Source organism: Amphiura filiformis, chromosome 16 (assembly GCF_039555335.1).
Source record: "Amphiura filiformis chromosome 16, Afil_fr2py, whole genome shotgun sequence".
NCBI lineage: Eukaryota > Metazoa > Echinodermata > Ophiuroidea > Amphilepidida > Amphiuridae > Amphiura > Amphiura filiformis.
Genome location: NC_092643.1, coordinates 16,350,057 through 16,365,203, shown reverse-complemented (window position 1 = coordinate 16,365,203; position 15,147 = coordinate 16,350,057). Strand labels below are relative to the sequence as shown.

General features: G+C 37.2%; 1 protein-coding gene across 1 annotated transcript in view; it reads right to left on the bottom strand.

The window, feature by feature from the left end:
- Window positions 1–15,147, bottom strand: part of LOC140135638 (carbonic anhydrase 2-like) — a 38,307-nt gene that overhangs the window by 7,648 nt on the left and 15,512 nt on the right. The window contains exons 2-4 of the mRNA XM_072157212.1: window positions 7,297–7,503; window positions 4,489–4,607; window positions 3,256–3,351 (exon numbers count right to left, since the gene is read on the bottom strand). Of these exons, the coding sequence (XP_072013313.1) occupies window positions 3,256–3,351; window positions 4,489–4,607; window positions 7,297–7,503 (422 nt within the window). The remainder of the gene's footprint in view (window positions 1–3,255; window positions 3,352–4,488; window positions 4,608–7,296; window positions 7,504–15,147) is intronic.

Here is a 15,147-nt window from a genome sequence, read left to right as displayed (position 1 = left end):
GGGGCTGTGGATTAACCCGATGTTCACGTAATGTAAGGTAGAAAACCGAGAACTGCCGCATTCTCCTGTGAGCTTCGATCAAAGTGCAAAATGTGACCACTTTAAACTTCAACGGCCTTTATTTCAATGTTCATTTTCTCGGTAAAATGACGATTTAGGTACACGATAACTCAATAAATACAGCATCTATAGGTAAGCAATTATGCTCATCATAAAAAGCATGATCGACTTAAGAAACGGTTTTCTCATTTTTTTATATTTTGATCTATTTCCGATTTTAGGCATCATTTTGTGCAAATAGGCGTTTGTGAATTTTAAAAGTTCATTTTGATGCCTTATATGGTCAATATCTCAAAAATAAGGCCAATATCAAAAACTAAAAAAACGTTTTTGGAATGGTGTCTCAAGATTAAGAAAAAAACAAAACAAACATTTTTGGAAAGAGTGTTTTTTTGTTATGATGTACCGAACAAAAATGGCCAAAAACTCACTTTTTTGTGATTTTCTTCATAATTGTTGTTTTTACACCAAATCTGTATTTATATTACGATTCATTGATGTATTGCCTTTATAAAAATGTATACTTTTATATGTCTTGCGTGAATAATTACAAAGTTATGGCACTTTTACTACATGCATGTCTGAGAGTACACAGCTGCCTTAAGAAGGCTTTTGATTCAATCAACAGGAGTTTCATGTTTTTTAATTTCTTTGCCACTATGGTATTCCAGAAACCTTAGTCAATGCTATGTGTACAAGAAATCCAAGATCATGAAAAGTGCTGTTATGGTGGATGGCAACATTTCAGGAATCCACCCGGGTACTGCAGGATGTTAATCTAGCCCAATTCTAATAAATGGTGGCTGTGATGGTGTTGAAACACTACAGTCATTGCAGACATCTAGAAACTGCCGACTGCCGGCATCTAGAAACACTACAGTCATTGCAGAGTGAACAAGGTCATATAGCATGTATAGGAACTGAAATAGTAAGTACTTTCATTTCTATTGGATCTGTACCAGAACTGATCTAATTTGACTGATGAATCGTATCAATAATAGCCTCATTCTTGTTCATAGAGTACCTGAGGCTACCGCCTCTTATGTATACGCCTTCAAGTCGATATCCAGCCAAGATTATAAACGATCTGGATTTTACTGACGAGATTGTTTGAATCTTTCATCTCACCAGAACAACAGGCTTAACAAAATCTAGGCTCATTATCAGCGTCCCATAAACTGAGTACATGACAGTGAACTGCGACCCAAAGCCACAGACACCATATAAAGTGTATGGATGGCCTTTCAAGCATGTATCCAACTACACCACATTTCGCCATAATACATTCTAGAAACGCTTGCTGTTAGAATAAGAAAAATTTTAATGCTAATTTATTGCACATTCTAGGGAAGCGTGGTTACCTTTTTAAAATAACCGAGTGAGAGGGTTTTCAAGAAAATATTTTTCCTGTCAAAACTGAAGCATCCTCTGTATAAAAGAAAATATGAATATTAACTGCACATCATATATAACGATTCGTGATACCCAATTGGGGCACATTTGATGTCGTTTAAGAAGCAGAGAATTTTATTTCAATTTTATATACGCCAAAATATTTTTTTAATTGAGCAAAAATAAGGATAGAAAAAACGTTGAAAATCCTATGTGAATATAACATTAGACCCGGCAAAAGATTACTGTTTCGTTTTTATGGTAATCTAATCTTTTATTTCCTGAAAAAACATTTGGGGTCTAAAATGGATTTTTATGTAATTGATAAAACATCGAACGTGTATACAAGAAAATGGTAGGTTTTCCTCTATAGTATTTTACTAACCATGGAAATGTACTGAGACACAAGCACGTGCGTGTCAAAATCGATATAATGTATTGTCCATACAGACGCCCAGTTATCATGTTTATTATTGGATTTTTTTTTGTATAAAACACGCAGTTAACAATAATTGAGCTCTAATAATACACATAAATGTTTTAGGCAAATAAAATTCCAAAATATGGTACGTTTTCTGCCTTTGCTTGTCACGTGGTAGGCCTATGTTGAAGTTGCGATTATATCTTCAAATAAGTTTCAAATGAATTCCAAGAAGACAAGTGGACGAGTGGTCTAAGGCGCTGGGTTCATAGTGTATCCAAAGCAGTCCGCCGCCGTGAGTTCGAACCCCGCCTCCGCCAAACTTTAATGAAGTAAAATTAAAATTAAAATTTTACTTTAAAAAAACTTTCATATTGGGGAAATGTGACTGGCAGAATTTATGTATGGCGTGGAGTGGTGTGGTATCCAACTTCACATATTTGGGATCAATGATGGGCTCTTGTGCCAGCGATATAACTAGGCGGAAAGCACTTGATTGGCCTGATTTTTTTAAGTTAGAGCACTTTTGCATAAGTCCATCAATATCCATCGCAACCAAAATTAGGCTTTTTAACACCAGCGGTATACAGATCTTTAACTTGGCTGTGAATCTTGGGTAATATTCTATGACATGGATCATGGAAAATAAGATAAATGCATTAGCCACATCATGCCACAGGAGTATGCTCAACACCAAGCGCCTTGACTGTGTGTGCAAGTGTGCGGATCTATGCTATGACTGACACCCAGCCATCATCATCCTAATGTAGCAAGACAGCGTCAACTTCGCTTCCTTGGACACATCCTGAGGATGCCAGTGGAGGACCCTCTGTAAATGATATGCTCTTTATATTATGACATTGCAAAAGGAGTCTAGGGAGAAAAAGGTCAAACTGGATAAACAGAAGTTGTTGAATACCAATAACGATTTATATATAATCAGACACTGGTGCCTCACTAGTTGTGGATCGTGGTGCTTGGAGAAACTTTGTAGTCGCATGAGATTAACACCCTGGGCACTATTGGTCATCTAACAGCATTTCTGATTGGTTGATAACTTGAAATGCTCATTTCAGTTGCCAATTATGACAAGGTTTTTAACTATCTATGGTCAAACTTGCATTTGCAGATGATCTTATTAATATCCTCCTTGATTGGTTCAAAATTGGACACAATATTCATTTTGGCCAATCGGCAGGTAGTTCGCATGAGATTAAAATGAATGACCCCTTCTTGTAGTTTTGAACGGGTTTTATATTAGCTCTCACTGATTAACCCTTTTGTTCTCTAAAATGACCAGAATTTTCCCAAATAATTTTCTTAAATTTAAAATCCTTTGTTGACAATATGCACATGCAAACTTAGCATTAAAACAGTAATACCTTTAAGAACACTCCCAGCACTGCAATCCCGTTTGGGTTCCGTACTGCATCTGCAAAGCTTGCGTATAAACTTGTGTTCCAATGTACTAAGTGCAGCTGAAAAATAGGATAATAAGAAAAATAAAATATCAAAACTACCTTGGTTTTGATATTTTTAGAAAGTAAAGAACGGGTACTGACGGGCTGGGTTTTCTATATAGCATTTTACTGAAGGGGTATATTCCATTTTTGTACCCTTTCAATTCTGAATTTATTTCTCTGAAGGGATATAACACATTACCCAGAGGGTATTTTCTTGTTATATTTGCACTTTGCATTTGAAGGCGGTGGCGATTTGCTGGGATATTGACTTGGAAAAAAAAAAAAAGAAGAAAAAAGTCTGAAATTAATTGGCAACTTCTGTAGATTAAATTCAGACTTCCGCTCTCCCATGGTTCATTTAGAATTGGGTAAATGAATCATGAAAGTACTCCGTCCTTCGGAGGGGACGTTAAGCCGTCGGTCCCGTGTACAGAGAGCCATACCTGTACATGTATCTCGCAGCCAGTTTCGAAAAGAGTAGGGTGTTAACCCCTGACTGTTCCCAACCCGCCCCGGTGTTCAAATGGTCCCCAATGGAAATAAGCTTCAATAGAGGCTTTCTTGGGTTATCCAGGGTTGTCAAAACCCGAACAAATCAAATCAAATCAAATCAAGGAGTCTTATTTTACATGTAAAAGATATTGACCGTTGAGGGTGCCTAACCTAATTTTGCAACATATTTTTAGGCTTCTATTACCAAACGCGTATCTTATTATTTTCTAAGTTTTTCATAGCATGTTGGTGTTTAGGTATTCAATTCTATTGTTCCCTAATCAGTGATCATACTCGAATATTAGCGACACGTACGTGAAACAGATATGCAATATTGTAACATTTCTATAAAACAAATATTTCCTTTTAGCCCACAAAAATGTTAATTCTCCCCATTAGATATGCACCCCGAATAAAATGAGGTTAAACAAAGAAAATCTCTATTTGATGCTAAAGGTTTTATAAGGTGTGTCAGCGGCTTCCTGTCCGTTGATCGTCGATAAAGTCGGTCGGCTAGGAGCCTCAACATCACATAAATCACGCACACCCCTTGTTCGCTAATTCAGAAACAATTCATGCGTAACAAAAGCCGAATACTGATTCGGCTGTTTGCCGAACTCATGACGATTTGTATAATATATGCTTAATATTACTTTGTACCTCTGCTGGATATCGGTGTCCATCGACTGTGTGTTCAGCACCCTTCTCATCACAGCTACCCCAATGACAATGGAATTGTGCAAGTCTGTAATTGTGTCTTAATGGTCCGCCAGTGAGATCTACGCATAACAATAACAATAATAATAATAATAATAATAATAATAATAATAATAATAATAATAATAATAAGCTTGACGTTTGGAACAGAAAATTATTTTACCCTAATTTAGTCATTAGATTTCCAATTTTCGTTCATAATTTACGGATCACTATAGATTTTCTAGAGGCTTTAATGGCAGAGTTGGTTTTGAATACATAATCCTCTATAATCCTCTATAACAATACTTAACTAATCTTACTATAATCAGGGAAATCGTGTTATTTATCTATATAATCTATTATTTATTTATTGTCTCTCCTCCGACAACTCAACGGAAAAAATATTCCTTGATCTTTGTACTGATTTGATACACACACATTCTGGAAACACCTTGATTTTGGTATTTAAAAAAAATAGTGTTAAATTGCAAATTTGCGATATTTTTTAGCATAATTATGAAAATGAATTAGAATTAAGAGTTCAGTTGAAATCAATGCACCAAATAGTTTTATTACAATTGTGAATTCTTTGTAATTTGAAATCGTCATACAACCACGCTTTGTTGGCAAAATTTCACACGCAACCAACCAACTATTTTGGCAAAATTCATGCAAACTCCACAATGTTGGCAAAATGGAGCAAAATATATTGTATTATAATCTATATACGTAGATGTTATGACAGTTTGTCATTTTTCTGACGTGCAAAATCTGAATGTATCTTTATAAAGATTATTACTATTAGTTCTATATATAGGCCTAATTATAAATATTCAGTTCTGCTTTCATTCATATTCGTTCCAAAAAAAACCCGAATTAGTTTGTTCGCAAATCGCAATTGACCCCAATTGCCCCTCGTGGCTCTAAACATACGAAGTACAGTCATGTTACTTACACCTTCTTTTCGAACCTCGGCTCCGCACATTTGATTGTACTTTGTTCATATATACTAGGCAGGATCCACAAATTGACATGCTCATCTATCAAGGCACAATTCTTTAACCCCAATACATTTGTACATTCATTGAATGACCTTTGAAAATTTGAGCACAAAAACTTGAGGTCAATTTTTGCAGCATGATTGTTTAATTAAGGTTATCGAACTAGGCCACTGGAATGAGACTATTGTGGTCCATAGTGATACTAGTCCAGTCTAGACGTTTCAACTGGCAGTTATCGATGCTATCGTTGATGGGAAGATCGCTGAACAGCAGTTGCTGATCACTGCTTGGCAATAGGGTTGCGAGACGAATTCTCAATCAACAGTTATCAAAACGTCTGCATAGTGGCGTAGCGTCATAGGGGCATGTGTCCCCCAATCGATTTGATAATTTAGAAAATCCCATCAGATCCATGGTCGTTACACCCCCTCTATAGTTTGATCTGAACAGTCCTGATGAATATAGGCTATTCATGATTGCCATCAGTCAGTCTTCACTATTGGCAAGAATGCAATCGTTGTATGAAAACAATCTATTATTACGAATAGGCCTATTCAAAACTAGCATGACTATAATGTAATAATTAAAACTTGAATTAAAACAGGAAATTGTGCAATAAAATTTTAAGTAAATGATGGAAATAAATATTTTCTTCGTAGACCCAGTACAATCACGGGCACCTTTCCAAGTTATGACTACTATAATACTTAATAGTGCATTCTAATAATAGGCCTATATTTCCGCTATAATGTCAGTGAAGCCTTTTTAGAAATACTGATATAGTATAGGGCCTACGGTAAATGTCCGCACATGGGCTCCTTTGCCTAATATAGGCCTATTAGGGCAAATTTCATGTACAAATATAGAACTTCCTCCTCTGACAATCCCAACCTGAGTTGAGGGTCCATGCCCTTGCTGGTGTTTTTTTTCTCACTGAAGGGGGCGTTTAGCTTGTGACAAAAATTCCAGTTATACGCACCATTAGGCGAATCTTTACGGTATATATCGATGCACCGATGGCTCTCCCTATCATCATGATCGTACCATGCACCATGCTTTCGTTGTTTATTTATGCAAATGTTAATTATTATGCTTGATACAGTTTATTACATCACCCGGTTATGATAGAGCCATCGGTACCTAAACGGGCACAGAGGGCACTATAGACGAATCCAACGAGCCAAGTCATGGTCAGGATTTGGTCGGCCATGACGGGTCCCCGCATGCACCAAACTGATGTAGTGACTGCCCAATTGGGTGGATTGAAGCCGCTTTAAATTCGATGTTAGATTCTTTTGTGCTGTACACTGTCATTATTCGTTTGTTTACGTGTAACACAGGTGATAGAATGCAGTTTAAAATACCCTCCAAGGCCGCATCATTTCACATTTTAGGTGAGATAGAGCCGACGGGGACCCAGGTAATGGCTGCCATTGAGGTGTAGGAATGCGTGAAATTGGATTCGTGTATAGGATCAAATCAGACGTGGTGTAAATGTTTAAATGTGACCTGCTACCACGAAATAAGCGTAAAGTCACAACGTCCTGGCTGCTGCATTAGTTTTCTTTGTTTCACATGCACCTGTTCCAGCCACTACGTATGGTTGTACATGTATGTCCTTTGTAAATGGCGGCACAATGGGCCATTCACAGAAGATATACAGGTGCGGGGCAAACAAAGAACATCAACTCAGCAGGCAGAATGTCTCGAAACTACCAACTTGCGACTTTACGCTTATTTCGCTGTGGCAGGTCATAAATATTCTTACTTGTTCCTGATTCTTGTGCACTGACAGCAAATGAATGTCCATTGTTCGTTATCGTCACACATTTGGACGGGTCGTAGGATAATAGCAGGTTAGGCAAATTGAGGTCAATCCTTGTTGTACTTGTGTCGATGTCTATTGGAGATTGCTTCTTGCCATATAATGCATATGGATACTTCTTACCCCAGTCCAATGGTCCTGTGAAATTGACTGAATATAGAGAATAGACAATATAAGACCAATTATGTTACGATAACGATATTTCCTATGTTATATACAATCAGGAACGTCACTTTCATATCAAAATGTGCTGCATTCCGTGTACAATGGTGTATGCGTCGTTTTTAAAAATGTGGACAGTTCGCTAAAATTCTAAGCTTACCTACTTATAGGAGTTTCACAGTGGAGTTTGAATTTGAAATACGGAGCTTTGTTATAAAAGCTAAACACAGATATATTATATAGCTCCTCAACAAAAGTTTGAAAAGTTTTTCCAAGTATCTATATCTCATATTATTTGTGACACATATCGTGTTGCATCAATGGACAGCTAATTTATTCCGCTTTACAATGACGCCACTTTTGAAACAATCACGTTTTTCACGGCTGAGAACACGTCTGATGAACATAGTGGCATCTCAAACAGAATGTGCCAAATTGACCATTATTCTGTGCTCAAACAACACTAGTCACTAACATTAACAGTGGGTGGACAAGCCATGCGCAGCCACAACAGCCTGGAACCTCATCCCCATGCTGCTCACCAGCATGGTCATACGTTGCTCTGGGATGTCATTTCATTCTGCAACCAGGATTCGTCGCAGGTCATTCAATGTGATTGCATTGGTCATGTTGGCTACTCTGACACGAAAAGCACGACCAAGCTGGTCAAACAAGTGTTCAATCGGTTTGAGGTCTGGGCTGATGGCAGACCATTCCATTCTCTCTGTCCTGTTTCGTGGGAAGTCGTTGATTACTCTGGCTCTGTGGAGCGAGCGATGTCATCTTATCTTTGAGGGTTGCATTAGGTCCCAAATTGCGAAGATATAGGAATTGCAGCTTGCTGCATAGAATAATGGTCAATTTGGCACATTCTGTTTGAGTCCCCAGTATATTCACAAGACGTGAATACAGCCGGGATAAAGATGATAAAAATTGTTTCAAAAGTGGTGTCATTGTACATGTCGTAAAGGGCAATAAATTAGTTATTTATTGATATGCAACACGATATAAACATATCATAAATAATCTGAGATATATGGATGCTTGAAAAAACTTTCCAAACTTTTGTTGAGGAATTAATATAATTTTGTCAGAATTTTACGTTTTGATAGCACCATTTTTCACTTCCGACTGCCAATTATTCAAAATCGCGGTCGATTTTAAGTACTGAGTTTGACTTTTGGCAGTCGGAAGTGAAAAATGGTGAAATCAGAACGGGGAATTCTGACAAAACTATAGGGCCTATATAATATAAAGACCCGTACGACGTGCCTTATAGAGTTGGGATAAATCTTTCATTAGCGAACTCGTACTTAGTTTTAAACGTTGACCCCCAAAAAGCTCACGGGCCAGGATCAAGGCTGTCAAAATCATAAATCTTACACTAGAAACACAAATTTCATGCCTAATTTTAACAGCGGGATTATTTTTAAGTCGACTTCTCTAAAAGTGGATCGACATGATAAGGTACTGGAATCTATTGACAATCAAAAATAATTCAAATTATGCTAAAATTCCTCGAAACAAGCGAAGACAACAATGGATGCTGGTCACGACAGACCACCAACCTCCACAATGTAAGTCGTGAGAACTTTGTTAAATTTGTAGTTTCTCGAAACATTATTTCTACTGTTCTATTTGATCTTTTCATTGCATGTGACTGTACGTATATGATCGAACAGCTCCACCTGATTCGATGGGATTTATTCGATGAAATTATCACAAAAAATTATCGATGGAAGCTGTTTGATCACAAAATTCGATGAGTATGACGAAATTTTGATCGATCATAAATAGGGCATGAGATAACAAGAAGAGTCCTTAAAAAGGACAAAGTTCCACTATACGCTGGCGAAGTTACGTAATAATCGGATTAACTACCATAGTAATAGGTCAAAACAATTTTTGAATATACCTCTGCATTGAACCATATCATGCTGATCACTTGCACCTGTAAGATTATTATCTTTGAAAAGACCAGTATTGTATTCAATCTATGATTGCAGACATACACAGGTGATGAATGCAACCTGCTTGTAGTGAAGCGCGATATGTTCAAAATTGTTTTTGCTGTGGCAGTTAATCCGATTTATTACGTAACTTCGCCAGCGTATGGCCATGAAGCAATTCCTGGACAGGGCATTCCGTCATTTGCTTGTGACGCTTTCTGATTTAAATTAGCCATTGTGTTATTGCTTAATATTCATATGTTATGGGGAGCACTTTACACCACCAGGTTGGGCAAGTCATGAATAATTTAGCGTTGTGAAGCCAAATAAACTTATTATTTTCCAGGCTTGAAAAAAAATTACAGGCAGAGGTGGGAATCGATCTCGGTACCTCCCGGTTAAAAAGCACAGTGCAAGACCGCCAAGCCAGCTAAATATCTGTTGTGAGACGTGTAACATTAAATCAGTAATAAAAGACGTAGATTCTTATTTTGGGCTCAAATTGTAGAAAAGGGGAAATATTTGTCTCTGCTCTAAAGAAAATAAAATTGAGATCTTCAAAACAAAATGTTACGGCCCTATTGAAAAAAAAAAGATTGATATCAAAATAACTTTCAATTCATTTCACGAGGCGGCATTGTCACAGACGAACACTGTATAGGCTAAAAACTAGGTCCTCACCACTAGACGACGTCGTAGCACAGTGGTAGAGCATCAGACTGGTGATGCAAAGGTTGTTGGTTCGAGTCCTCCTGTCAGCAATGTTTGTTTTTGTGAATGCAATGCTACGATACCATTTGTTCAAATTTTTCTTATTTATTTATTTCTATTTTTATTTATTTATTTATTTATTTGTTTATTTATGTAAATAATTATGCTTGTGTTTATTTTGTTTAATCACTCACTCACACTCTTTAGAAAAAAGGGCTCTTGGTCGATCAGTTCATTTATTCATTGTTTGATGGTTTGATATGATATGTCTATTGATTGAAATTGAATATCATATAATTTATTCATATTCATTGTTTGTGAATTGATTGATTAATTAACTGATTGATTGATTTGTTGAGCCGGTGCAAGTGAGTGCGTGAAATGTTAGAGGTGAGTTACTTGAACAAGCCTTAATAATTATAATTAATTAATTAATAAATAAATAAATAAATAAATAAATAAATAAATAAATAAATAAATAAATAAATAAATAAATAAATAAATAAATAAATAAATAAATCGCTTTCCCCCTCTCAGCCTGCAAAAAATATTGTGACCACCCCCTGTTGCACATTCAAATTATTGGGATCCCAAATAATGATTAAATACATCAGATTTGTAGATGTAGGCCTACAGTAAAAAAAAACTTTTTTTTAAAAACTAAACCGATATTTTACTCATTATTGACCATGGTAGGCGAAACCGTCAATAGTGATTAAAGAATTTTGTTCAAAATAAAATTTCCATATCATAAGCGTTTCCGGACCTTTACTATTATCCTCCCCCCTCCCCCCCAGGGGGGGGGGGAACTCACGTATAAGGTTTTCCACGAAAAATCCATAGACATGGGTCTCTCTTTTAGATTTTCGGTGCTATGTGTGAAAAACATGCCGGAAAACATGTTGCTTTTACTATTTTCAAGCTCAAATCCTTAGATATGGGTCCTTACCTGACAATCCTTAGATATGGGTAGGGGGCCTACCTATTTTCGGTAAAATCGTGACCCTTAGAAATGGTTATGGGTTCGGAAGCTCGGGCCGCACATCTCCGTCGAAAAATAATCCAAGTACCCGCCCCCTGGTTATCCTAAGCCTTTTAAAGCGTTTTAAGGCCAAAATCGCACCCCTCACCCCAATTTTACCCTCCCCAGGACTCATAATTATTCACAGCCCCTGATAATCTCCTAAATTATTCATTATTGTTTTTCGATGGACCTAAGCTCCTGTAATATGCATGCACATATTGAATACAGCAAGCTACATTCAAATTATACATGCACGATGCAAGTGCTATTCCAGAAACGCTGCACATCAGTGACATCACTTAATTAATATTACTACCGGTAGTGAATAGCAAGCTTCGAAGGTTGAAAGTGCGCCCGCTTTACTACCTGAGAGCAATCCGGTAGTGGCGTTTCAATTTATTACGTGTTGGGAAATCCACAAGATCAAATAGAACGGTGAGTGATGATTATTTACTTATTTTTAAAACAAACTTCTTAGGCCAGTTATAAACTACGTTCACGGCCGACAACTATAGTTTGAATGATATTTATTATCACACGAGGAAATAAAACAAACGAATATGGCGCCTCACGTGCTTCAGGTCAGGTCAGTGGTCAAAGGTTTTTTATCGCTAAATCGCTGGCTGAATATCGTATCAAATTCAAGTGATACACTACCGTCGTATTATTGACACCAATTCCTAATTTCGACATTACTATTGCGAAAGGTTATTCCATTATCAAATTAGTAGACTTTCTGTAAAAACAAATCACTGGTGCCTGATGGGAAATACTAGTGCGCCATCACCGGATTGCTCCCTGCTCTGCTAGCTGGCGCACTTTCAAGCTTGGTACTCGCATTGAACAGGCAGAGTTCGCAAAACTAACGGCGTCGTTATTTGCCAACCCTAAAAGGGATCGAAATTAATTATTCATAACCGATCGATAACTGGCCTCATTTTCTAAATAGCAAACCAGCGGGATTTGTCATAGGTTTGCGTTGATAATAGAACAACCGTGAAGTTAGTGTCACCCCCTTGGTATGGCCTACTGGTATTAAAAATAAATCAAAATCTACTTTTCTTGACTCATGGTAGTGAATTGCAATCATTTTGTAATATGTATAAATGCGTCGACAAAAACACATTAAACAAGCATCAAATGAATCATTTGTGTTTGTTTAAAACGATTAACATTGATATAATTTAGCTGAACTAGTTGCATGGGGTGTAGAAACACATAAAAAAGCAGTTGTTAAATGGCATGTAATGGGACAGGTGCACTGATGTAATAATTGTATTATACTAGTATGCTAAAAAGGTCTAAACCTTAAACAAGTGGTAAAATCCATTAGTTGCTATGACAACGTACCTAGTCCAGTTCGGACAATGACCTTGAGGAGGTCTTTCAGGAAGTTGACATGGATGATGGTGAGATAAATTATCTGACTATGTCGACTTCATACTGATACTACTAGGCCAGGAGGCTACCAAAATTTATTAGTCTAGGAGCAAGGGGTTTTGAAAAATGATCGAATTCAACACCCATGTCTACCCATATTTGTTACCTTGAGGTGTTAGTATACATGGTATAGACCCTCTATCTAGATCACTGCTACTGAGTGCTAGGGGGCAGTGGACTCCAATTGTAGGGTACGTTTTACGCTAGATATATCAAATTACAAAAATGATGACAAGATTGGAGCATATTCAATTTTTGTTCCGCAAGAACTATATTTTCAGATTGATCAAAACGTCCAGTACCAGTTCTCATCATATCCTGTTTGTAAAACTTGTTTGAAGCGTGAATTATATGTGTGAGAAAGAGACTGTTAAGAGGCCTGTCTCTTGTACACTAGGTTGTCGAATAGTTGCTTGGGTGAATAGTCATGAAAGTGCATGGAGGCCCGGAGATGTAGCCGAGACAATTACCTTCTGTTTTAACGTAACAAGGCATCTCATTGGTCCTGCTGTTTTACATCACAATGGCCGAGTTCTCAGTTCATTGACTTTTATCTGTATTAATGTTATTGGATCTTGGGATGTGACAGCAAAGTAATGCCAGAAATACAATACTCTCATACCCAAAGCCAATAAACATTTTTTACCATTTAAATTTTGTAACTTTGCCTTGCAGAGATTCGGCTCAATTTATAAACTGGCAATGATTTATGTCACACCACTCCACGCCATACATGAATTCTCCCAGTCACATTTCCCAAATATGAAATTTAAAAAAAGTAAAATTTTAATTTACTTCTTTTAAAGTTTGGCAGAGGCGGGGTTCGAACTCACGGCGCACCGCTTAGAACTCTATGAGCCTAGCGCCTTAGACCACTCGGCCACTTGTCTTGTTGTTATCCATTTGAAACTTATTTGAACATATAATCGCAACTTCAACATAGGCCTACCACGTGACAAGCAAAGGCAGAAAACGTACTATATTTTGGAATTTTATTTGCTTAAAACATTAATGTGTATTATAATAGAGCTACCATTATTTATATTGTTGAATTCTCAAGCGCATAGAGACAATTAATACGCGGCGTCCTATGATACATACACAATACATAAAATCGATTTTGATTTCGGCCACGTGCTCTTGGCGGAAGTTGTATTACGAAGTGCATCCGAACTCCATTTTGAAGTTAATGCTTTTGACAAGGGATTGGATTGTTCCAGTTTGCATCCAGAATCCACATTAGACCCCTAATTTTATTTACGAAATCAAAAGATTAGATTATCATAACAACAAAGCGGTAATCTTTTGTGGGGTCTAATGTCAATGTTACATAAAAAATACCGTTTTTACAGAATTTATTTTCAGTTAATTCCAAAAACAAAATGGCGTATATAAGATTGAAATAAATTCTCTACCTTCTATAGTAGATCAATTGTGACGCAAGTTGTTATCAAAAATTGTTATGATATTCATATATTCCATTACCTATCTGATGGTACAGTTTTTACACAGAAAATATTTATTTGAAAAACCTGCCACTCGCCTTTTTCCGGAAAGGTCACAGGGCTGCCGTGACATGTGCAATAATTACAATTACAAATTTTCTTATTCTAGCAGCAAGCGTTTCTAAAATGCAGTATGGCGAAATGTGGTGTAGATTTATGCGTACTTACTTTCACGTACTTGCCCTAAATGAAAAGTGAGTGCACTGCCCTTTGGTGGGAGTTCACCAAGGAAATCAGGTCCACAACTAGCATCTATGCATACTAAACTGCATACATGCACTATAGTATTTTTGTGAATGATGATTTAAGCAAGGGAGGTATACTTGGAGACACGATTCGATCCTGAACCACATTGTTCAGTGTTTGATCTCCCTTTCTAAAAACGACGATGTGAAGGTTTTTGCGGACATCAAGGGCATGACCTCTTCCGGGTGTACAATACCTCCAAATATTTTGCCTACATCTCAACGCCCGGACATATTTTTGTATAATGAATCTGCCAAAAAGGCTTTGATTGCCGAACTCACTGTACCTTTTGAACAAAATATAAAAACATCTCATGATCGTAAGCAAAACAACTAGAGCGGTTCTCGGCTTTCGCGGTTCCCTGCATTGGCGATTCTCGGTAAATACGGGTTGTGGAAGGGTAGCGATGTGTGATTCTGGTTGGTGTGTTCTGATTGGTTGGTTTAGGCATTTGTGCTGTCTTGGTCGGCATGTTCAGAACCTTGTATAGGCCCAATGTGCCCAATTTTTTTTTTTGCGATGTTGTTTGTCTGTCTGTGCCATTTGAATATTAAACCAATGCAAGAAATTGATTATCATAATTATAGTTTGATTTTGAGGTGGATACTATGGTAGAGAGGGTTTGTTAGTAGCACAAAATGGATTTAAAATCCACTACCCACATCACTCTAATCTCTACCACCTTACCCTTATAGGCCTATCCCACTCTAATACCCTACCACCATACCCCACCCAGAGATGCCACTGAGTAGGCCTA